Consider the following 20,478-nt stretch of genomic DNA (forward strand, 5'->3'; position numbering starts at 1 on the left):
TGAGAGCTGCCAAACGGACACGCCGCTTAGAGACTGTAGGCTTTGGGCAATCGGTGCTCCTCAGCCTTCGCTTTATTTCAGCTCCTTCCCGGGCAGTACGGCCGCGCTGTCGCTCAGACCCCACGCTGCCCACGCCGACTGAGGACGTACAGGGCAAAACGGGGCGGAATAAAGCAGCAAGCGAGCAAAGCGCCCCGAGGCTCCACTGAGGCGGCCCCGACCGTCGCGGCGCCCCCTGCAGGCGGCCGGCCGCACTCCTCCCGCTCGGCTGCGCGGCCCCGCTCGCCTCACACTTGCCTTTGGCGCCCAACCCGCCCCCCAGCGGGAGAAACCACGTTTCCGAGCTCTATGGGGGGATTCGTGAGGTGAGAATTGGCGGTTTCGGACGGCTACTTCGCCTTAGAGCCCTTTGAAAAGCTAAAGAGATATCGACATCAGATCAAAGAGGCGATAGTTTGGTGTCTCCTGCCTGGTGCCTTCTCCAGCCAGCGAGGGGTGCGATCTCTTCTCCTCTCTCCCCCTCCGCACTATGCCGAGTGGTTCGCGCCGGGACGGGCAGGGGTGGCTCCGCCGCCATTTTGTTTCGTGAGGGGTGAGCGGGGCTCTGCGCCGAGCTCTGTGTGGCGGCCGGAGGGGGCGGGAGGAGGCGGCAACGGAGGCCCGGAGTCGCGCGGAGCCGTTGTACCGGGAGGAGGCGGTGCGGGTGGGCTGCGCGGCGGCAGCAGGAGGCAGCGCGGCGGCTGCCTCCCCCATCCTCGGCAGCCATGTACATCAAGCAGGTACAGCGGAGGGGCTCCGTCCGACAGCCTCGCGCGGCCTGGGCCTGCTGCGGCCTGCCCCGCGCCGGGGGTAGGGCAGGGGCAGGGACGGGCCCGGCCCGGAGGGGAGGCGCGTGGCGGGCCTTGGGGCCTCTGCTCGGGTGCTCGCGGTCCCGGCCCGGGCGCGGGGCCCTTAGGCGGCGGTCCCGACCTCCGTCGGCCGTTTCCATTCATTGAGGTGCCTGGCGGCGGTGCGACGGCTGCGCTGCGGGCCCTGGGGACCTTCGGACGAGGCAACCACGGTGTCCCGGCCCTGCAGGGGACGGCCGACCTGGCGACGGTGGTATTTGTGCTGAGGTGGAGCCTGGGCCGCCGACTACTGACCATTCCACCTGTGCCCTGCCAAGCACTCAGCAGCTGACGTTGAGATAAATGAAGTCCTCGTATGGACCTTCTCCTAATAGTTTTTAAGGCTGTGACTCGCATTGCTGTTGTTGCTGTTAGTGTATTCCTGCACTAGTTATATATGCTGCACATCATCGTCGAAGTTTTTGTCCTCTTCCTTACTGCTATCTCTGTACATTCATCCGAAGCCTGCTAGGATTCTTACTTCTCTCTGCACTCAAAATTAATTAGGCCTTTTTACACCCAGTGTGTATAATGCTTCAGACTATGTTTGGAAGCACACATTCTGCATGGAGATCAGGTTTTCATCAGTTGTTTGTCAACATGGGAGTGTTGTTTTAGTCCACCTGTGTCACTGATTCAGATGCATGTTTAATATATGATGCATGTTGCAGTACTTCAAATAAGAAAAAAGATCTACAGACTTGTACTGCACAAAAGTAAATGGTAGTAAAGATGCATATAGTCTTAGTAAGTCCAGATGAAGTCAAAGTTAGGTGGACCATAAGCACTGTTGTTCTAGGAGCTTTAAAGGAGAGTGGTCCAGCCACATTTGGGCATGATGGTCCTTGTGGGTCCCTTCCAGCTCGGGATGTTGTTTGACTTGAAGTGAGATGCCATCTAGAAAAACTTGCATGAAGTGGGGGAAAATGGTATTGGGAGTCTGCTAATGTTCTACTTTAGAAGTGTTGCCCTGGAAACGTGGGTGGAAAAAAGTTGTTGCTCTGTAGTAATTTTTATTCTTGAAATCTGCTGAACTGGGAAGCAGCATCTTCACAAGCTTCTTAAAATTTTCCTTTTATAAAGTGGAATGAATGAATGTGGCTGCTGTTTTTCGTTTGGAAAGCCATTGGTACTGAGGCAGAGCTTACTGTTGCTGTGAGGATCTCCCATTTGGTAGATTGGACCAACCAGTACTTACAGGGTCAGGCGTCAGATCCTCTGTGAACAGCCACAGTGTTTGAGCAGTCATCAGCCAGTACACGGCCCAAAACTTGTGTTCTTTGATCCATTAAATGCTGAAATCCTTCATTACTTCCAGTATGGTTACCTTAGATCTAGACCTGAATACAGTGCTTGTACGGAGTTTCATTTTGCTTTCAAACTTCAGAGGTTATACTGTTAAAAAAATCTCATAGTTTTCTTCCTAGCTGGTAATTCTTCCTTTATGTTAGTTTTAATTGTGAAACATCAATGAGGTTTTAACAAGATCTTCTGGTGGCGAAAAGCTGAGGAAGGACACAGAGACTGAATGTCAATTCTAGTCCATTTCTAAGTGGTCTTCCTAAAAGATTTGCAGCTTTTCAGGTGGCTGTTATTCAGATGTCAGATTGAGCAGAGGAAAGCTGATGCAGAGTCTTTCAGCCCAGCTTTGATGATTGAAAAGAGCTGATTAATGCTGAGCTGTGCTGGAAGCTGGATCAGTTTTTCTGCTATGTGGAACTAAAGTGTTCAGATACAGTCATTCTGGACTAAAACTGGATAGTTGTACTTCTAGACTAGTGTTTGCTGTGTAGCTCTTTAGCCAGATTCATTGTGTAGGATGTATGTGTTTGTTTAGGAAGCAAATTCAACAGAACCAATATTTCTGCCTTTTACTTTGTTTTACTGTGAAGCCTAAGGAAAAAACAAGTCTGTCTTGCTCCTAAAATAGGTAAAATCTGGTATCATCTTTGCATTGCTCTACTTGAAGAAATTGCAAATAAAATTGTTATGCTGAATGTGGATAATGTTATCCTAATGGGACAGGTTTTTAATAACTTTATAAGTGCTTGTTAACATGGGATGGTATCTTTCCTGTGTATAATATTTGATGCATATGCTTCTATTAGTGTAGATGGTTATAAAAAGGGTACATAAGATCTCTTGTTCACTATGCTTTGACCTAGATATGTGCCAGTATCTTTTTTGAGCAGAGAGAAAAAATCTCTGTTAATAAAATGATGCTTAGGTGGAGGGCCAAGTCTAGTAATACAAGGTACTGGTCTTGTGCTTGAGAGTTGATAGGATTAGGGAAAAGATATCAAGTGTATCATAAGTGATGTGAATGTTCTGTAATATCTTGAAGTTTAAAAAGTGCTTAGGAGGAGAGGTAATTCTGTCACTTTACTCCATAGGTAATCATTCAGGGCTTTCGAAGCTACCGAGACCAAACCATTGTGGATCCATTCAGCTCAAAACACAATGTTATTGGTGAGTTCCAATATCTGTTTTTTAACACTAATTAATGTTGCATCAGATCATGGTCAAATGAGTCCTTAACAGTTTATATTCTTCCTACGTTTGATTACTTTGTATTTTCTGCACTGGAAGCTTCTTTACAGTTGTCTGTTAATTTCACAAGGCATATATTCCAGCATGTTTATAGCAAAGCATTCTAGCATTCATTTTTACTGTGACCTCTGTGATTCTGTAGGAACTGACTGAGAAGTGAACTGTGAGCACCTTTGTATGTATAGATGTCCGCACTAGGCAGTCCTCATTTAAGAGACTGGGCTTTTTGAAGTAACTCCTGGTAATCTCAAATATGTGAGGGGATGAGTGAAGCTGAAGGGCTTCGGAGGCAATATGGTAGCAATGATTGATGCAGAGAACATGAAAAACCTAGGATATTTCACTGCTAGAAGGAAAGCTGTTTTGAAGTTATATGGTAAATGCTGTATATGTATAAGTAAATGTCTTAAAAATGAGACACTGAGCCTTTACTAAAACATCAGAATATTCTTAAACCTTTATTTTTTAATAGAAATTGTATTTTTCCGGTCTTTTTAAAACAAAACATTTTTGAATTAGCATGTGGGTTGTTGAAGTTCATTGATTTCAATATGTGGCTATATACTTTGTGTTTTAATTTTCAGTGGGAAGAAATGGATCAGGAAAAAGCAACTTCTTTTATGGTAAGGATTGATTTCTTTATATAATATTGAGATAAAGGCAATAGTAGTGGCTTCTTTTGTTTGTTTTGTGTTGAAGTTGATCGTCCAGATGTTCTTCCTTAACAATGTGTGGTTGTGACTTCACAAAGATGAAAGTCAGTTTCTCTTAAGAGCCTTCTAATATTTGCAGTGCCAAAAAGGGGTCTACAGGAGGAAACTGATTCCAAATAATACCCATGTTGGAAACTGATAGTAATATTTGCAGTTACTTCAGACATTCTTAGTGGCTAAATTTATGGTGTAGCTTTTAACACATGATTATGGTGGGGGTTTTGTGGATGTGTAAGTGGTGGAGCACCGAAAAGGCAAGGTAGAAATACTAGACAGTGGCTGTATGAATTGCTGAGTGTCGAGTATTTTGCTGTTGTTTTTAGCCTGGCTTGTGAATCCTTCCTTGTTGAGCCCTGTTGATGCTCATGCAATGAACAAATAAGTTCTTGACAACGAGAAACTGAAATTACAGCATGCAGGCTGAGTGATAAAGATCCAACAAATTAAGTTTTTTTTGTGGGTGAGGAAGAGAACACTGAGATACATGCTTGTACTGTGTAATAATATGTTTAAGTTAGAAATTGCTGCATACCTACCTAAAGGAAAGAATAAATCTTTTATTTTTTAATTTTATTACAGCAATTCAGTTTGTCCTCAGTGATGAGTTTAGTCATCTTCGCCCTGAACAGAGATTGGCTTTGTTGCATGTAAGTGAAGGTGTATAACAAGAAGACAAAAGAATGAGCTAATGCATTTCAGTCTTACTACAGAAACAGTGAAGTGCTGGACTTGTAGGTATTTTAGACTAGTTGCTTTGGAAGCATTTTTAAACATTTTCATTACATTTGTTGCTTCCCTTCAGTAAAAAGGAAATTATTACAAAATAGTACATTATTCTTATGTAGGTGGTTAATGCATGCATGTGAACGTCTGTCCAAGATTTTCAGAAATGAAAAAGTACGTAGTGGACCTTACATAGATACTCCTGACTCTGAAATGCATGAAAGGAGATGGGAAATGTGATTGTCTTTGGAAAGGGGTGATGGGTGGACTGGATTCCCTCTTTAGAAGGTTCTGACAGAACTAATCTTGTTTCTTAGGAAGGTACAGGCCCTCGTGTTATTTCAGCATTTGTGGAAATTATTTTTGACAACTCGGACAACAGGTTACCAGTAAGTTAAATGCTTTGGTTGTGGGTTATTGTTTCAGACTCACATATCTCAGTATTATAAAAACAGTTGGTGTGGGAGTTGCTTTTGAATTAGCTCTGGTAAAAAAAAGAAGTACTGTAAACATTCTGGACTAGTTATACCTGTTGCAAGCACTTACATTTACTGGACTTTCTTTTCTTGAGATTGATAAAGAGGAAGTCTCACTTCGCAGAGTCATTGGAGCCAAGAAGGACCAATATTTCTTAGACAAGAAAATGGTGACGTAGGTACTTCTTTCCTTGAGCTAAATAAGCTGAGTAGTATTTCTCCAAAATTCTGTAGTCATGTCAAACACTTGCATCTCTAGCCTGAAATAAATAATACTAACTTAGTTGGATAATACTAAGTAATGGTAATTTGACAGCATTTGCATCAGTCCTTGTGCAATAGGCAGCAGACTTCTTTGAATTCATAGTTTAATCTGTTCATTAAAGTACATTTAACTGCCTTATTTGCCTCCTCTTTGCAGTGAGGTACTTCTATCTTCATCTTTTTTCTTCCCCAAGGCTATAATATTTTTGGGTGCTGCCTTCCCTCTTCCAGCCAGTTCTCCCCCACCCCCTTTCATTTTAGAATTAGCTCTTGTCAGTTAAAGGGTTTTGTTGAAGACAACATGCATTGTGTACAGTGATCACAGTATGTGATATGTTGTTATGATACTATACTGTCACTTTTGCTTTAAGTGTTTTTAATAGATTCACAATAATATTTCAGGAAAAATGATGTAATGAATCTTCTTGAAAGTGCTGGATTTTCTCGCAGTAATCCGTATTACATTGTCAAACAAGGGAAGGTAAGATCTTTTTTTTTTTCACATAGTGAAAGAAATAACTGTCAAAAATCATATGTATTCTGAATGGCAAAGTTGAGTTATTGCAGCAGTATGCCAACACTTAAATCTTTTCTTAGCTTGGGGGGAAGAAGAGGAAAGAAAAAAGAAATGAGTTTTACCTTGATTTTGTGTGTCTACTGAGTATTCCATGATGTGAATTGTTTTAATATTTTTAGTGTAATGGTTTGATTTTCTTGGAGGCATTTAAACTGACTGAGACAGCATCAGGATTTAAAAGCCACACTTAAGCTTTTCTAAATGTATTTTTGATGTGGTAAAAATCTCTGAAGTTTGTGTAATACTGAAACTTGGTGTTTCAACAAAAACTGATAGCATTTGAGGATCAACAAAATAATTACAAACAGAATATTAACTATACTATCCTAAATTAACGGTCTTAAATGGAAAGCAACATGGTAGATTCCTGATATCTTTCCAACACCTGAGACAAGTGGGCAGAATTAAAAATAAATAAGTCCAATGTTTGATCTGTTGTACTAAGCCATATCTGAGAAGGATATTAAACATAGTTCTTCAATTGTTAGATCAACCAGATGGCCACAGCTCCAGACTCCCAAAGGCTGAAGTTACTAAGAGAAGTGGCTGGTACCAGAGTGTATGATGAACGTAAAGAAGAGAGTATTTCACTAATGAAAGAAACAGGTAAGAATACATTCTGAACTACAGTTCGCTTTTTCATATTTGTAACTTGACAAATAATTAATGACTGTCAGAGACACAGTAGTTTTAAAGTGTGGGAATGTGTTACAGTGTTTAACTGACTTTTTGTCTTGTTTTTTAAAGAGGGTAAGAGAGAAAAGATCAATGAGTTGCTGAAATACATTGAAGAGCGACTTCACACACTTGAAGAGGAGAAAGAAGAGCTGGCTCAATACCAGAAATGGGATAAAATGAGGAGAGCATTAGAATACACAATTTATAATCAGGAGCTTAATGAAACACGAGCTAAGCTTGATGAGGTAAAATGCTTTGTCTACTTCAAAATATATCACAAGACATTCTTTGGCTTTTTATTGATGTTTGCTTGCATTCAGTGTTAAAATCCTGCAGTTGTCTTTCATCAGTTCGATGTGTTATTCTTGAATTTCTGAAACTAGAAGTTTACTAAAGCAGAATGTTGCTTGCTAAGCTACTTGCTATGTTCTCCTGCAGCTTTCTGCCAAGCGAGAGACAAGTGGAGAGAAGTCCAGGCAGCTGAGAGATGCGCAGCAGGATGCTAGAGATAAAATGGAGGTAAAAATATTTAAAGGAGGGGCTTTTAAAAGTTTTTCCTTTACTTTATATTGCTTTATTTTTTTCTAATTGTAAATGTTCAATGTTAATCTTAAATTTAGACACAGAATCCAAAGTTCATTGACTTGAAATTAGAAGAGCTCTTACATTTTGAGCTTTAACTAATAACTGCAAAAACATGTTACATTCTAAACTATGCCTTCATCTTGTTTGCGAATTGGAGAAATTAATTCTTAGCATACTACATTGATCCATGTAATGCTTGTTGTGAGTTTGATAGTGTCACGTGCATATGGTGTTTAAAATACTATGCTTAAATTTTCATAGGAAATAGAGCGGCAAGTTCGTGAACTGAAGACAAAGATTTCTGCAATGAAAGAAGAGAAAGAACAACTTAGTGCTGAAAGACAAGAGCAAATTAAGCAGAGGACTAAGCTAGAACTGAAGGCTAAAGATCTGCAGGATGAATTAGCTGGCAACAGTGAGCAAAGGGTATGTAACAGTGACATAATCTAAAATGTAATTGACTCATGGAACTCTGCTTCTACACTGAAGGCTTTTTTGGCCTACATTCTAGGTGGATTTATCTTTGTCTTTAAACTATAGCCTTTCATTGTTTTGTAAGCGATGCAGGACAGATATCTTGGGTTTTTGGCTTCTAGGGGATGTAAGCCACGTCCTATGGTCTGATCCTTTATTTACCATCCTGAAAGTTACAGAACCAAGCAGCGTCAATTCTCTCATACTCAATTGCTGCAGGTGTTGAAGAGGTTGATTTTTCTTTATTGAATTAACTTGGACTTTGTTGTTCAGCCCATGAGGACCTTCCATAGTTGCATAGTTTAGCTTCTTAAGAGTGCTTAATTTCATTCATCTTTACTGTTCTGACTGGAACTGTTGGGTGCTGAAAGAATGTAGTATCAGATTAGCAAATCTGTCTTGTGCTCTTAAATTATTCTTTACTAATGTGTATTTATCTAAAGATATTAATAGAGTTTCTGTTCCTACCTCATTTTAATTATTGCTTTGTTTCACTTTCAGAAAAGGCTGTTAAAGGAGAGGCAAAAGCTTCTTGAGAAAATTGAGGAGAAACAGAAAGAATTAGCAGAAACGGAGCCGAAGTTCAACAGTGTGAAAGAGAAAGAAGAGAGAGGAATTGCTAGGTCTGTAGTGTTCTGCACTAGGGGAACTAAGCGTTATGGAAAGAACCATGATCCTATCAGAACAGATGTGCAGTGTATTTAGGGTTTTATTTAATGTTTGAGGATGGAGTGGCTATGTATGTTCTTTATTTAAATAAGCCTCATGTCGTTCTGGGTATTGAACTGGTGGGGAAATCAGTATTCAGTGAACTTTAAATTAACCATTTTGTGGAGTTTTATAAACTTGCTGTTTTATGAATTCTGCACGATTGTTTTGTTCATGCCATGATTCTTTTCTTTTTATAACTGCTTTAGCCAGAGCCTGATTTGACTGTTTTGAAAAATTCTTATGGTAGTTATCAGTGCTTTTTCTTCATAAATTCATGAGTTCTTTATAATACAGCACATCTTCCCTTTCTCAACATAGACTTGCACAGGCTACTCAGGAAAGAACCGATCTTTATGCAAAACAAGGTCGGGGAAGCCAGTTCACATCCAAAGAAGAAAGAGATAAGTGGATAAAGAAAGAACTGAAGTCTCTAGATCAAGCAATCAATGACAAGAAGCGGCAGATTGCAGCCATACACAAGGATTTGGAGGATACAGAGGCAAATAAGGAGAAAAATTTGGAACAGTACAGTGTAAGTTTTCATTTTAACTCTCCTCTCAAAATAGTGAGAAGTAATAAACATTCCATCTAATTTTGGACAAACTAATAAAACTTAGTGCCCCAAAGGAAGATAGGACTTCCTTTTTGGGTGGGTTCTTTTACAAACAAAAGTGTATATAGTGTTTTTTCTTTAAATACCCACAGATGACTCTGAACCTCCCTTTGGCACTACTTTGAACTTTGCCATGCATGTTTACTTTCTGATTCTTTACCCAAAGTGTTTGGCCTGAGTTCTCAGGAAGAGACACAGAGCTTCCTTGCTTTTGTCTGTTTTAGACGTGGCTGCTCCATACAGAGGTGATCGTTGGCTGTTTCACCACTCTTTAGGGGAAAAGGACAGAAGAGTTTCTTCTAAGCTCTGCTGCCAACACTTCACCTTTGCACCACAATTGCAGTTTTGTAGTTAGGAGTTGAGACTCTTTTCAGTGGAAGCAGATTATTCTTTCAGTACTATCTGCATAATTTGTAGATTATAATATCCATGTGTTCAGAAGCAGCTCTAATTTCAAATAAAGCAGGGAGATCCAGAAATATCACTTCTGCTGGAGCTCCTTGGGTAGGAGAGCATCCAGTGCCAGTGCTGCTATACTGCATGTGCTGATTGATGGGCACCTGCAGTGTTTGTCTGATTAACTGAAATTCAGGTCAGTCTGGGAAAAATACAGGAACATAGTTGTACAACACAGTGTTCTGGTGAAATATGCTATATGAATGATGTATGCATTAGCTAAATAATGACTATCAGTTGATTTATGAAAGAAATGGCATTTACCATAGGCTGTCTGTAATGATATTGTATGGTTTAATAAGAAGCATTTTATAGAATTGATGTTAATTTTGGTCCTTGGGCAGATGGGTGGAGGGTGAGGAGGAGCATAAAAATTGTAACTAAAGAATGCTGCAGTTTCACAGTCATCTTTTCTTTATGTTAGAAACTGGACCAAGATCTTAATGAAGTGAAGGCTCGTGTTGAAGAACTGGACAGAAAGTACTATGAAGTGAAAAATAAAAAGGATGAACTGCAGAGCGAAAGAAAGTTAGTAATTAATTGAAATATGTCTGAACCTCACTTAATGTGAAGGACCCCAACTGTGTAGTTGTTAACATGGCATGTAGGTATGTTTTTAAATATAGCCATGTATGAGCTTCTGTACTTAGCCCATCTTTTCAATTAGCAGCTGTTAGATTAAAAAAAAACAACAAAACAACTTCAGACTTCATTCACCCTTAAAATACTTGAACTATGGTTATTGTGCAGTTATCTGTGGAGAGAGGAGAACGCAGAGCAACAAGCTCTTGCCGCTAAGCGGGAGGACCTGGAAAAGAAACAGCAGCTTCTCAGAGCAGCAACAGGAAAGGTAGGAGGCCTTGTATTTGTTGTAACTTCTTGTATAAGCTTTTTTTGCTTTCCCATTCCTAAAGGAAAAGTACTCTTTTGAAGGTATCTTTTAATGTTATTTCCTCTGGTTGCAGTCTTACTGCCTGTACTTAAAATAGGGCAGTCATATATGTAGGCTGTTCTACAAATATTTTTAGCTCTAGAAGTATTTTGAAATTCGTTTTGTAAGCTTAAGGTATTAGAGAAGAGGTGAGAAGATGAGGTAGAAACAAAAAGCTTATCAAATTCCTTTTCATATTTATTTTTTCTAAAAAAAGCAACACCCTGAGATGTGGTAAACTCAAATTTTATTAGGTATGTTCATTAGTCAGCTGCAGTTTGTCAAGAAAGATGGTTCCTGCTCTCTAGAAGTTGAGGATAAAACTGATAGCTTTTTCTAGATCTTGTAATTGTGGTGCAGTAATCATCTGTGCTTCAACAGGCCATTTTGAATGGTATCGACAGTATAAACAAGGTTTTGGAGCACTTCCGTCGGAAAGGAATAAACCAGCATGTTCTAAACGGCTATCATGGCATTGTGATGAACAACTTCGAGTGTGAACCAGCTTTCTACACTTGTGTTGAAGTTACTGCGGGGAACAGGTAACTACATATTCTTCAGCATTAAGTTGGTGCAGCTGCAGTGTTACAAATGGGTCTGTGCTGATTCCTTCTGAAATATTATCTTTTCTCTGAATCTTGAGCTCTGGTCCTTATTTCATCAAGTGCTGTTGTACGGCCTCATCACACTTTTACTTCAAGAAGGAACTAAGGATTCTGCAGATTTAAAAAGTCTATTCTCACTTCTCCTAATCTTGTTTCAAGGCGGGAGGGAGCTGGGGGAGGGAGTGGGAAGGCAGGTAGAGGGAAGGCAGGTAGAAGAGGCCCAAGAATGATGCTCCTGATGCTTGGCTAGGGATCATCTGGTGTGGTGCATTCTACAGTAAGTAATACTGATGTTTCAATAACACTAGGAGCTTTTTTCATGTGTGAGGATAATCTCTAAATAGCCAACTGCTATTTAAAAGCTATGTCATGCTATTAAGAGTACCATCTGCTCGCTCTGACAGCAGTGCTTAAAAACAGTAGAGCAAATGCAGCTTGGCTTTATAGTGGCAGGTAATGTCACCTGCATGCTAAATGTTTCCATTTAAATATTTGTTTTATTTTTTTTTCTTGTTTTTTTTTGGTGGCTTGTTAATTAGGTTATTCTATCACATTGTGGATTCTGATGAAGTCAGTACAAAAATTTTAATGGAATTTAACAAAATGAACCTTCCTGGAGAAGTTACATTCCTCCCATTGAACAAGCTGGATGTTCGAGATACTGCTTATCCTGAGACTAATGTGAGTGTTCATTCTGAACCTTCATCTGTTTTCTCCATCGATACAAGCCTTTGTTATTTGAACTGTGTGCCTATTAAATATCGCCTGCCACTTTCTTTTGTTGAATGTCTGCAATTAAATACTGCAATTAATTTATTGCTTCTCAAGATGGGAAACCCTTTTATTGGACAGCACTTTGCTACAACCTATTTCTTCTTCAAAGTTAAACTCTACGTGCAGAGTGCGTAGGTGATAATATAGCAATAGGAAGTTCAGTAATCTGATAATAATTGCATGATTACTAAACTTGAATTCTTTAGATCAAAGATAGCCAAGCTTCTAAAAACTAAAAAACAAAATCTTGCTCTTGATTTCTGTACGTTCATATTGACTGTGTAATCAAAGTATCACCTCCATGTGGATTTTCAAAGTAATGATGATTTGCAGTGCTGTGCTTTGAGTTTGGAGTTTGACATTGTTTAAATTGTGATATATGGAGCTCCAGAAGTCTTCATTCTAGAAGTCTGATTGTGAACGCATGCATTCATCTTCAGTGAATTTGAGATATGCTTAACTTTCAAGAATGTAGCATTATAAGGCAGTGTATTATGTTTTTACTTTTGATGTGGTTTCTTTATTTTTTTTAGAGCTTGCTTGAATTAGTTATAATACTCTTGCTCTGTTTGTGTCATTGCATTGATCTCATTATATCCACTGTCCCTTCAGGATGCTATTCCTATGATCAGTAAACTGAGATACAATCCAAGATTTGACAAAGCTTTCAAACATGTGTTTGGAAAGACTCTGATTTGTCGTAGCATGGAAGTATCTACTCAGCTGGCCAGAGCTTTCACTATGGATTGTATTACTCTGGAAGGTAAATATTACAGTTAGATTAATCACTAATTGGCGAAGTGGGATCCTTTGAAGCTTGAGAATCATTATGTGTAGTCTGTTAGTGTTATCAAAATAAGACCATTCAAAATAATATAGCTGAGACATACACAGCTACACTTGGTTAGGTGCAGTACTGAAAAGGCAGAATTTCTTCATGACTATTTAATTATATTATGATGTAAAATTTCATAGATATATCTCTATCCTGAGAACTGCAAAATAGATTGTTTGTATTCATGTTCTTTCAAATTCAAAAGGCCTTTGTTCTCCTGAAGTATTTATGATGTATTCCACCAACTTAAAACAGCACTGAGGGTGCAAATACATGGCTTTAATTACTGATTAGTGCAAGGTGAGTTATTTCATGTAGTAGGTACATTTACGTATTATGCTCCCTAAAGCAATCTTTTGGTAGTAGCCTATTCCTGCAGTGCAGATTCCATGCAGACTTATTATTTATCTCTTTTTCAGAAAGGCAGTCTGAAAAGTCTCCTAAGGAATGTCTGAGGGAGAAATAATCAGCAGAATCTGAGCCCTGTAGAGCAATGCTATTTATTTATTTTTTATTTTGCAATCTGTATTAGTGTTGCAGAAAGAAATGTGCTTTAAATGGAATGCCAAAACAAATATGTCACTAATTACAGAACTTTAAGTCTTAATTGTAAATAGCAACTTCTTATACTGATGTAGCGCTTCTTTAGGTTAGTTGAAATGTTGTAGTCATGCTACCAAACTGTACTATAGAAGCTGCTCCAAATATCACAGAGAATAAATGATGTGCAATTTATAGTCTCATTCTGTTGTGCTCTTAGGTGATCAAGTCAGCCATCGTGGTGCTTTGACTGGTGGTTATTACGACACAAGAAAGTCTCGTCTTGAGTTACAAAAAGATGTTAGGAAGGCAGAAGAAGAACTTGGTGAACTTGAAGCAAAACTCAATGAAAACTTACGCAGAAACATTGAAAATATCCTTTTGTTTCCTTTGGGAAAGATTGTGTGATGATAAAAATTTCTTTTAGCAGTTTCAGTAATGGGTGAAAAATAGGATTCTTGATACTTGTAAATGTTATGTATTAGCTGTGGCATTTGTTTGGACTGTTCTTTGTGCTGTCTGGTTCTGTTAGTTACTGTAGGGACAATATATAGGCATATTAAGTCATGAACTTCAGGCCTGGTTTTCCTTTTTGAGGAGGGAACTGCAGAGGATGTTTGTTGGGCACTCATTCAACTGATAGCTGAAGGGTAATGCCGCACAAGGATTTCTGTGGTAGATCACTAATTGTAATAGGTGTTGGTAACATATATCTGATGGTGAGTTTTGGAACATAACACGAACGGATCCCAAGACACTTTGAAAGTAAAATTTGTTACTGCTATCTTACTGTTCTATAGTTGATTCAGTTTTCCAAAAGTGTTTTCAGTATGGGGTGACATGTTCGGTTGTGACCTCTGCTTTTGGGAATTGTTTGGCTTTTAGTGCTTCTACGTTGGTGTCTTGATAAACTGTGCATTTGGAGTAGGAGAGACGTAGTGTTAGCAGTTGAACAGAAATTAAAATTCTCTGCAAGATCTGCACCGTGACTCAAGGTGTTGTTTCACAGTTGTTCAGGAAAATTATCCCTTTTGTCTCAGACTCGAATAAGAGTTTATTTGTATCGGTCTAATGTTTTCTAATGAAGGCATCTGCTCTTCTGTGTTTTGTAAGAGTCTTCCTTACAAGTTCAGATGTTATCTATTCTGAGTCCCATGTTGTGAAAGTAACAAAATGAATCTCTCGCGTTTTGCTCTTGGCATTGATAAGGGTCAGGAATCTTGATTTCTCCTGTAGAGATGATTATTTTGACTCGATCAGGACAGCAGAATATGGCACAAACTTAAAAGCTAGTAGGTATTAAGTGTCTTTTAAAGAGTTTTCCTTAGCCCACAGAACGGATTAATAATGAGATTGACCAGCTGATGAACCAAATGCAGCAAATTGAGACACAGCAGAGAAAGTTCAAAGCCTCTCGAGACAGTATTCTGTCAGAAATGAAAATGCTGAAGGAGAAAAGGCAGCAGTCTGAAAAGACATTTATGCCTAAGGTACAGTAAAGAGATATTGAAATAAATTACTGGTTTTATATTACTATTTTATTGGCATTATTGATGAGTTTGCTTTCCTTTCTGGTTGACTGAAATATGAAAAGATGACTAGAGATCTGACAGCTCATACTTGCATAAATATAGAAGTAATATTCATAAATCCGCAGATCGTGCCAAGGAATTATTCTGTCTATTCTTTATTTCACAGCAACGCAGCTTGCAGAGCTTGGAGGCAAGTTTACATGCTATGGAATCAACTAGAGAATCGCTGAAAGCTGAGCTGGGGACTGATCTGTTGTCTCAACTTAGTCTTGAAGATCAGAAGCGTGTGGATGCTCTTAATGATGAAATCAGACAACTGCAACAAGTAAGATAAAATTAAAATGTCTTGTAACTGTATGCGATACCTTTTCTTACCAGTAATCTTATGTGAAGAGTCAGTAATGATGAACGTATTGTAACCAAGTAGTGCTTTAGCAGTAGTGGCCTGGGATGTTTGGAGTTTTCTCATTTGCAGAGTTTATCTGCCTGTTTTTCTCAGATGCTGGGTGAATTTTACTAGCTATATTTTGCTGAGGATTACGCTCCTGTAGTGCTGGAATTGTCACAGTTTCCTTGCGCCTACTTTTGAACTTTGCAATAATTAACTTCAAAATAGATACTGTCTGATGCATGTGGGAAACTGAAACAACACCTTTAGGCTTGTGTTAAATGAGGCAATTCTAAGTTTGTTGCTATGTTTGCCATGTGTTGTTGGAAAAACACTGTGTTGCTGTACTCTTTCAAGCTCTTCTGGGTTTAAGAACTGTGGATCCATGTGCTGGTCCAGCTCAGGAAAGTCACAGATTTTTATGATTCTCTTGACGTGAGATAGCTGCAGAAATATTCACTGCTAGCAGGTTGTTTCTATCTGCTACAAGAACAGTGACAGTCCAAAGATGCATAATATTTTTGTACAGAGTTCTGTCAAGAATGGGCTTTATTTTCAGTGGGCAGTTTGATTTTAGTTGATGCAATAAATATCCTGTCTTAATTATTGTTATTTTTCAGGAAAATAGACAGCTTTTGAATGAGAGAATTAAACTAGAAGGTATTATTACAAGAGTTGAAACGTATCTCAATGAGAATCTGAGAAAACGCTTAGACCAAGTGGAACAAGTAAGAATTTTCTCTTAAATGAATTGAAGCAGTCTGTTTTTGCAGTTCATTTCTAAAGCTGTGACATGTTATTGATGCGATAAATACTCATTCATCATTCTGTGTAATCTGTGGTGTTTCTTGCTTCCCTTTATCCAAGCTGAATTGCATGCTATGCTTAAACTTCAACAACAGAAATCTTGCTCTGTATGCACTGTTTTTGTATAAAAAAAGGCTACCATGATGATGATCTGGTAAAAGATGAAAATATGTTAAGGTTTTAGAAGATAGTTATATGTAGAACAGTGGAGGCTGTCTGGCTTACACTTTCGTTCCCTTCCCTTTGAAGCTTGATGGCATTTACTCTGTCCCATAGGAACTGAATGAGCTACGAGAAACAGAAGGTGGCACAGTTCTTACTGCCACAACATCAGAACTTGAGGCTATCAACAAACGAGTGAAGGATACGCTGGCACGATCAGATGGTTGGTAACACTATTTTTGCAAAGAAAAATCTTCACTGTTTTGAACATTCACACGTAGCACAAAATGAGAAGCAGCAATACGTTTTGACTGTGCTGTAGTAGTTATATAGTGCGTAACAGGTGTTTTGGAACACAGTCCAAAAGACAGAAGCAAGATTTTGTACAAATTGAACAGAAGTGAAATTGTCTGCAATTGTACATTGTGACATCCGTCAGAGTTTTGGCATCAGGCATGATATTCTGAAGCAGCATTCATGCACAGCATGATTTGGTATAGCTGTTACTGAAATTCTCCTGAACCGCCTGGAACTTAAGTTTCTGTCAAATAGGAAATAGCATCTGTGTGGGTAACCACTACCTTTGCTTCTCTTTCTAGACTTCAACGAAGTAATGTCTCTGAAGGAAGAGAGAGAATTTCAGCTTTTTGTCTTAGTGCAGGCCTGTAGGCATAACCATTTTGTCTTTTGTGCTTTTCTCCCAATATTTCAGATCTGGATAACTCTATTGACAAAACAGAAGCAGGAATTAAGGAACTGCAAAAGAGCATGGAGCGCTGGAAGAACATGGAAAAGGAACATATGGATGCCATTAACCACGACACAAAAGAACTTGAAAAAATGACTAATAGGCAAGGCATGCTCCTCAAGAAGAAGGAGGAATGCATGAAGAAAATCCGAGAATTAGGCTCACTTCCACAGGAGGCTTTTGAAAAATACCAGACTTTAAGTTTAAAGCAGGTAATAAATGTGCTTGTTTTCAAGTTATTTATGAACAAACAAATCTGAAATATTGGTTTCACGTATGTCTGTTTTCCCCACAGTTATTCCGCAAATTGGAGCAGTGCAATACGGAACTGAAGAAATACAGTCATGTTAATAAAAAAGCTTTGGATCAGTTTGTGAACTTCTCAGAGCAGAAAGAAAAACTAATAAAAAGACAAGAGGAGCTTGACAGGGGCTACAAATCCATCATGGAGCTGATGAATGTGCTAGAGCTTAGAAAATATGAGGCTATTCAGCTGACTTTCAAGCAGGTAACAAAATGTATATTCCAGTAAAAAAACTGGAATAGAAATAAATAGCCTTATGTAGCTGCTGATTGGGAAGAAACACAACTAAGTAGAGCTATTATGTAATAATAGACACAGCACCATTGAACTTGAGTTTTGTGTGATTAATACTAACAAAAGAAACAAGCTGACATTTTAAATGGATGCTGATCTTGACTATGTTACCTTTCCAGCAGTTCTTTAAACCTTTTCAGTGCTTCCTTTCTGGTAACTCTTGGTACCATGTAAAACTCTTTTCTGTGGAAGGTCTGGTAATGATCTATTCTAAATCCATTTTCCAGATCTTAGTTGAGTCTTTTCTAATGTTAGCAAAGTGTCTTAACTGCAGAGTGTGAAAGGTCATCTTCTGAAGCTCATCCTCTTAACTTGCTTCTCATTTGAAGCTCACTGAAATATAAATCGAACTTGCTTTTGCTGTTTTCTGTTTTAAATTTGCCCCTTCGAAGAAAAAAGTGAAAACTCATACTAGAAAAGCAGTTGGTTTAACTCATGTTTTTAGACCAAGCTTTGTATTCACATTTCTATCATGCTCAAATGCTTAAATTTGAATTTGGATATCCCATTTTTAAAACAAATACTTGAAGTGCTTAAAAACTGCTCTTGTTTGCACTTGATTTCATTATGTAATAATGATTATTTCCTTTAAGGTGTCAAAAAATTTCAGTGAAGTATTCCAGAAGTTAGTCCCTGGTGGCAAGGCCACATTAGTGATGAAGAAAGGAGATGTGGAAGGGAGTCAGTCCCAAGATGAAGGTGAGGGCAGCACTGAGAGTGAAAGAGGATCTGGATCACAGAGCAGTGTGCCATCTGTAGACCAGTTCACAGGAGTTGGAATAAGGGTAAGTAGAAATAATATGTTCCAGACTCTGAACAGTCTTTTAAAGTGAAATTAAAGTATGTTTTTAAAAAGTCAATGTTGAACCAATCTGTTTATTTGCTACAATAGCAAGTGATGTTGTGGAGCGGTATTTTGAAGTCTTCCTGTTGTGCTGTTTCCTTAGGTATCATTCACGGGGAAGCAGGGTGAAATGAGAGAAATGCAACAACTTTCAGGTGGACAGAAATCCCTGGTAGCTCTAGCCCTGATATTTGCTATCCAGAAATGTGATCCAGCTCCATTTTACTTATTTGATGAAATTGACCAAGCCTTGGATGCTCAGCACAGAAAAGCTGTTTCAGGTGCTTTACTCATCTTTGGTGTGCTTTAAGTGACTGTCTTGACCTTTAGTACCAAACATTTCAGATACGAGGCACTATCTGAAATATCTCGGCACCTTTTGGAATTTAACTTGTGTCTCATTTTGCACTTGGAGATGGGCTTTGGGTAGAAACTCGGTGCTGGAACATACAGCAGCTAAGGAGTTACAGCTTAATATGGTGTAAAAAGTCTAGTTTGAGACTGGAATTTATTATAATATATAAATATGATGTCGGTTCTTTCTTGATTTCTGTTTTATTTTTAATTGACTGGACTCTCATTTTAAGTAAGGAATACTAAACTTTTACCTGTCTCATATTAAGATATATCTTGCTTTGTTAGAAAGATGACATTAATAAAGGTTTCTTATGTTCTTCTTAGATATGATTATGGAACTAGCTGAACACGCCCAATTCATTACAACAACATTTAGGCCTGAATTGCTGGAATCAGCTGACAAGTTCTATGGTGTAAAATTCAGAAATAAGGTAACCTTTTAATTACTGTTTGTTGAAGACTTTATCAAGCTCTGTTACAGTAGAAACTGTAATAACTATGCTCCATTTTGTTCCACCAGGTTAGTCATATTGATGTGATCACAGCAGAAATGGCCAAAGACTTTGTAGAAGATGACACCACGCATGGTTAAACAAAATTGTATTTACTGCTTGTTCGGAAGATGTGTATAGTGTGATGTTTATGCCAGGGAATTGTAAATTAAAAATAGGAAGCTTTTAGTCCTTGTTTAAAATAGTTTTTGAACATACATTTTAACCAAGACCCCAGAAGACTTAGTTTCAGAGAAGCTTGATTATCCGTATGGTCTCTGTTGCTGTATTTTATAAGATGATTGTTAATGTTACCTTTATACAATACCTGTAGTTTACAGAAGTTTATTCTCTTCCGTCGGATCTTTTGTAAAGCGTCTGTTGCTGTTTTAAAGCTTTTCAGAAAGTGATAGCTCTTCCTTCCTTCCTAAGTATACTTTTACCATTTATATTGCCTCACAATTTTTTTTAATGGCTTCAATTAAAATGATTGGTTTTATCGCTGTCACTTGTGTACAGGTGTGTGCTGTCTGTGTGAGAATTCCCCTGAAACAGTAAATGCTGTCACTCCTACCGGAGCTGTTGAGAAGTATGAGGCAGAGCTGTTATTTCAAGTGATTTGTACCTTCCCTTTGGCACTCTGGCCAATACAGCAACTCTTCCACGTTCCATCATCCTGAATGACCAGAATTGCCTGTACCGGGCTGTCAGTCATGAATCAAACGATGAGTCTTTCCCCACTGCTTAGAATTCTGACAAAGAATTGTTGTATGATCTGCTGTGCCATTGTGGAAAAAAATTAAGGGCAGATACTTCTGATTTAAAATAGCAAAGACATTGTAAAAATAGAAAAAGAAATGTTGCAATTGTGTACACAATTCACATTACGTACAGCACACTTCTGTGTACTGTGTGAACTTACAGGATACTGCTTAAGGTTACATTAAGTGAGAAGCAATGAACTTAACGTACTGCATTTGCTCTGTAGGGCACTTCAATGAAACGAGAATCAAGTGATCTCTGGTAGGTTTCCACCAGCTGCTTAGCACCCCTGCTGCCCACTGAGAACCAGTTGACACTGCTTCACGTGAAGTGCAGAAGGAGGTGTGAACTGAATGCAATTTCCTGAGCTAGGGAATGCATGCGCTTAATGGTACAA

The 20,478-nt window shown here is 38.7% G+C and overlaps 1 protein-coding gene across 1 annotated transcript; it reads left to right on the forward strand.

Moving 5' to 3' along the window:
- Nucleotides 1-597: 597 nt before the first annotated feature.
- SMC3 (structural maintenance of chromosomes 3) lies at nt 598-19,824 on the forward strand. The gene is made up of 29 exons (XM_072340389.1): nt 598-779; nt 3,281-3,356; nt 4,022-4,060; nt 4,730-4,797; nt 5,191-5,262; nt 5,445-5,524; nt 6,016-6,094; nt 6,679-6,796; nt 6,938-7,113; nt 7,307-7,387; nt 7,715-7,879; nt 8,429-8,550; nt 8,957-9,170; nt 10,132-10,235; nt 10,458-10,557; nt 11,020-11,180; nt 11,783-11,924; nt 12,630-12,780; nt 13,613-13,765; nt 14,731-14,882; nt 15,091-15,249; nt 15,933-16,040; nt 16,396-16,504; nt 16,994-17,241; nt 17,325-17,537; nt 18,221-18,412; nt 18,575-18,752; nt 19,153-19,259; nt 19,349-19,824. The coding sequence occupies exons 1-29, from the start codon at nt 765-767 to the stop codon at nt 19,418-19,420; spliced, it is 3,654 nt and encodes a 1,217-aa protein (XP_072196490.1). The 5' UTR covers nt 598-764; the 3' UTR covers nt 19,421-19,824.
- Nucleotides 19,825-20,478: the final 654 nt, after the last annotated feature.

This window comes from Excalfactoria chinensis, chromosome 6 (assembly GCF_039878825.1).
Source record: "Excalfactoria chinensis isolate bCotChi1 chromosome 6, bCotChi1.hap2, whole genome shotgun sequence".
Classification (NCBI taxonomy): Eukaryota; Metazoa; Chordata; class Aves; order Galliformes; family Phasianidae; genus Excalfactoria; species Excalfactoria chinensis.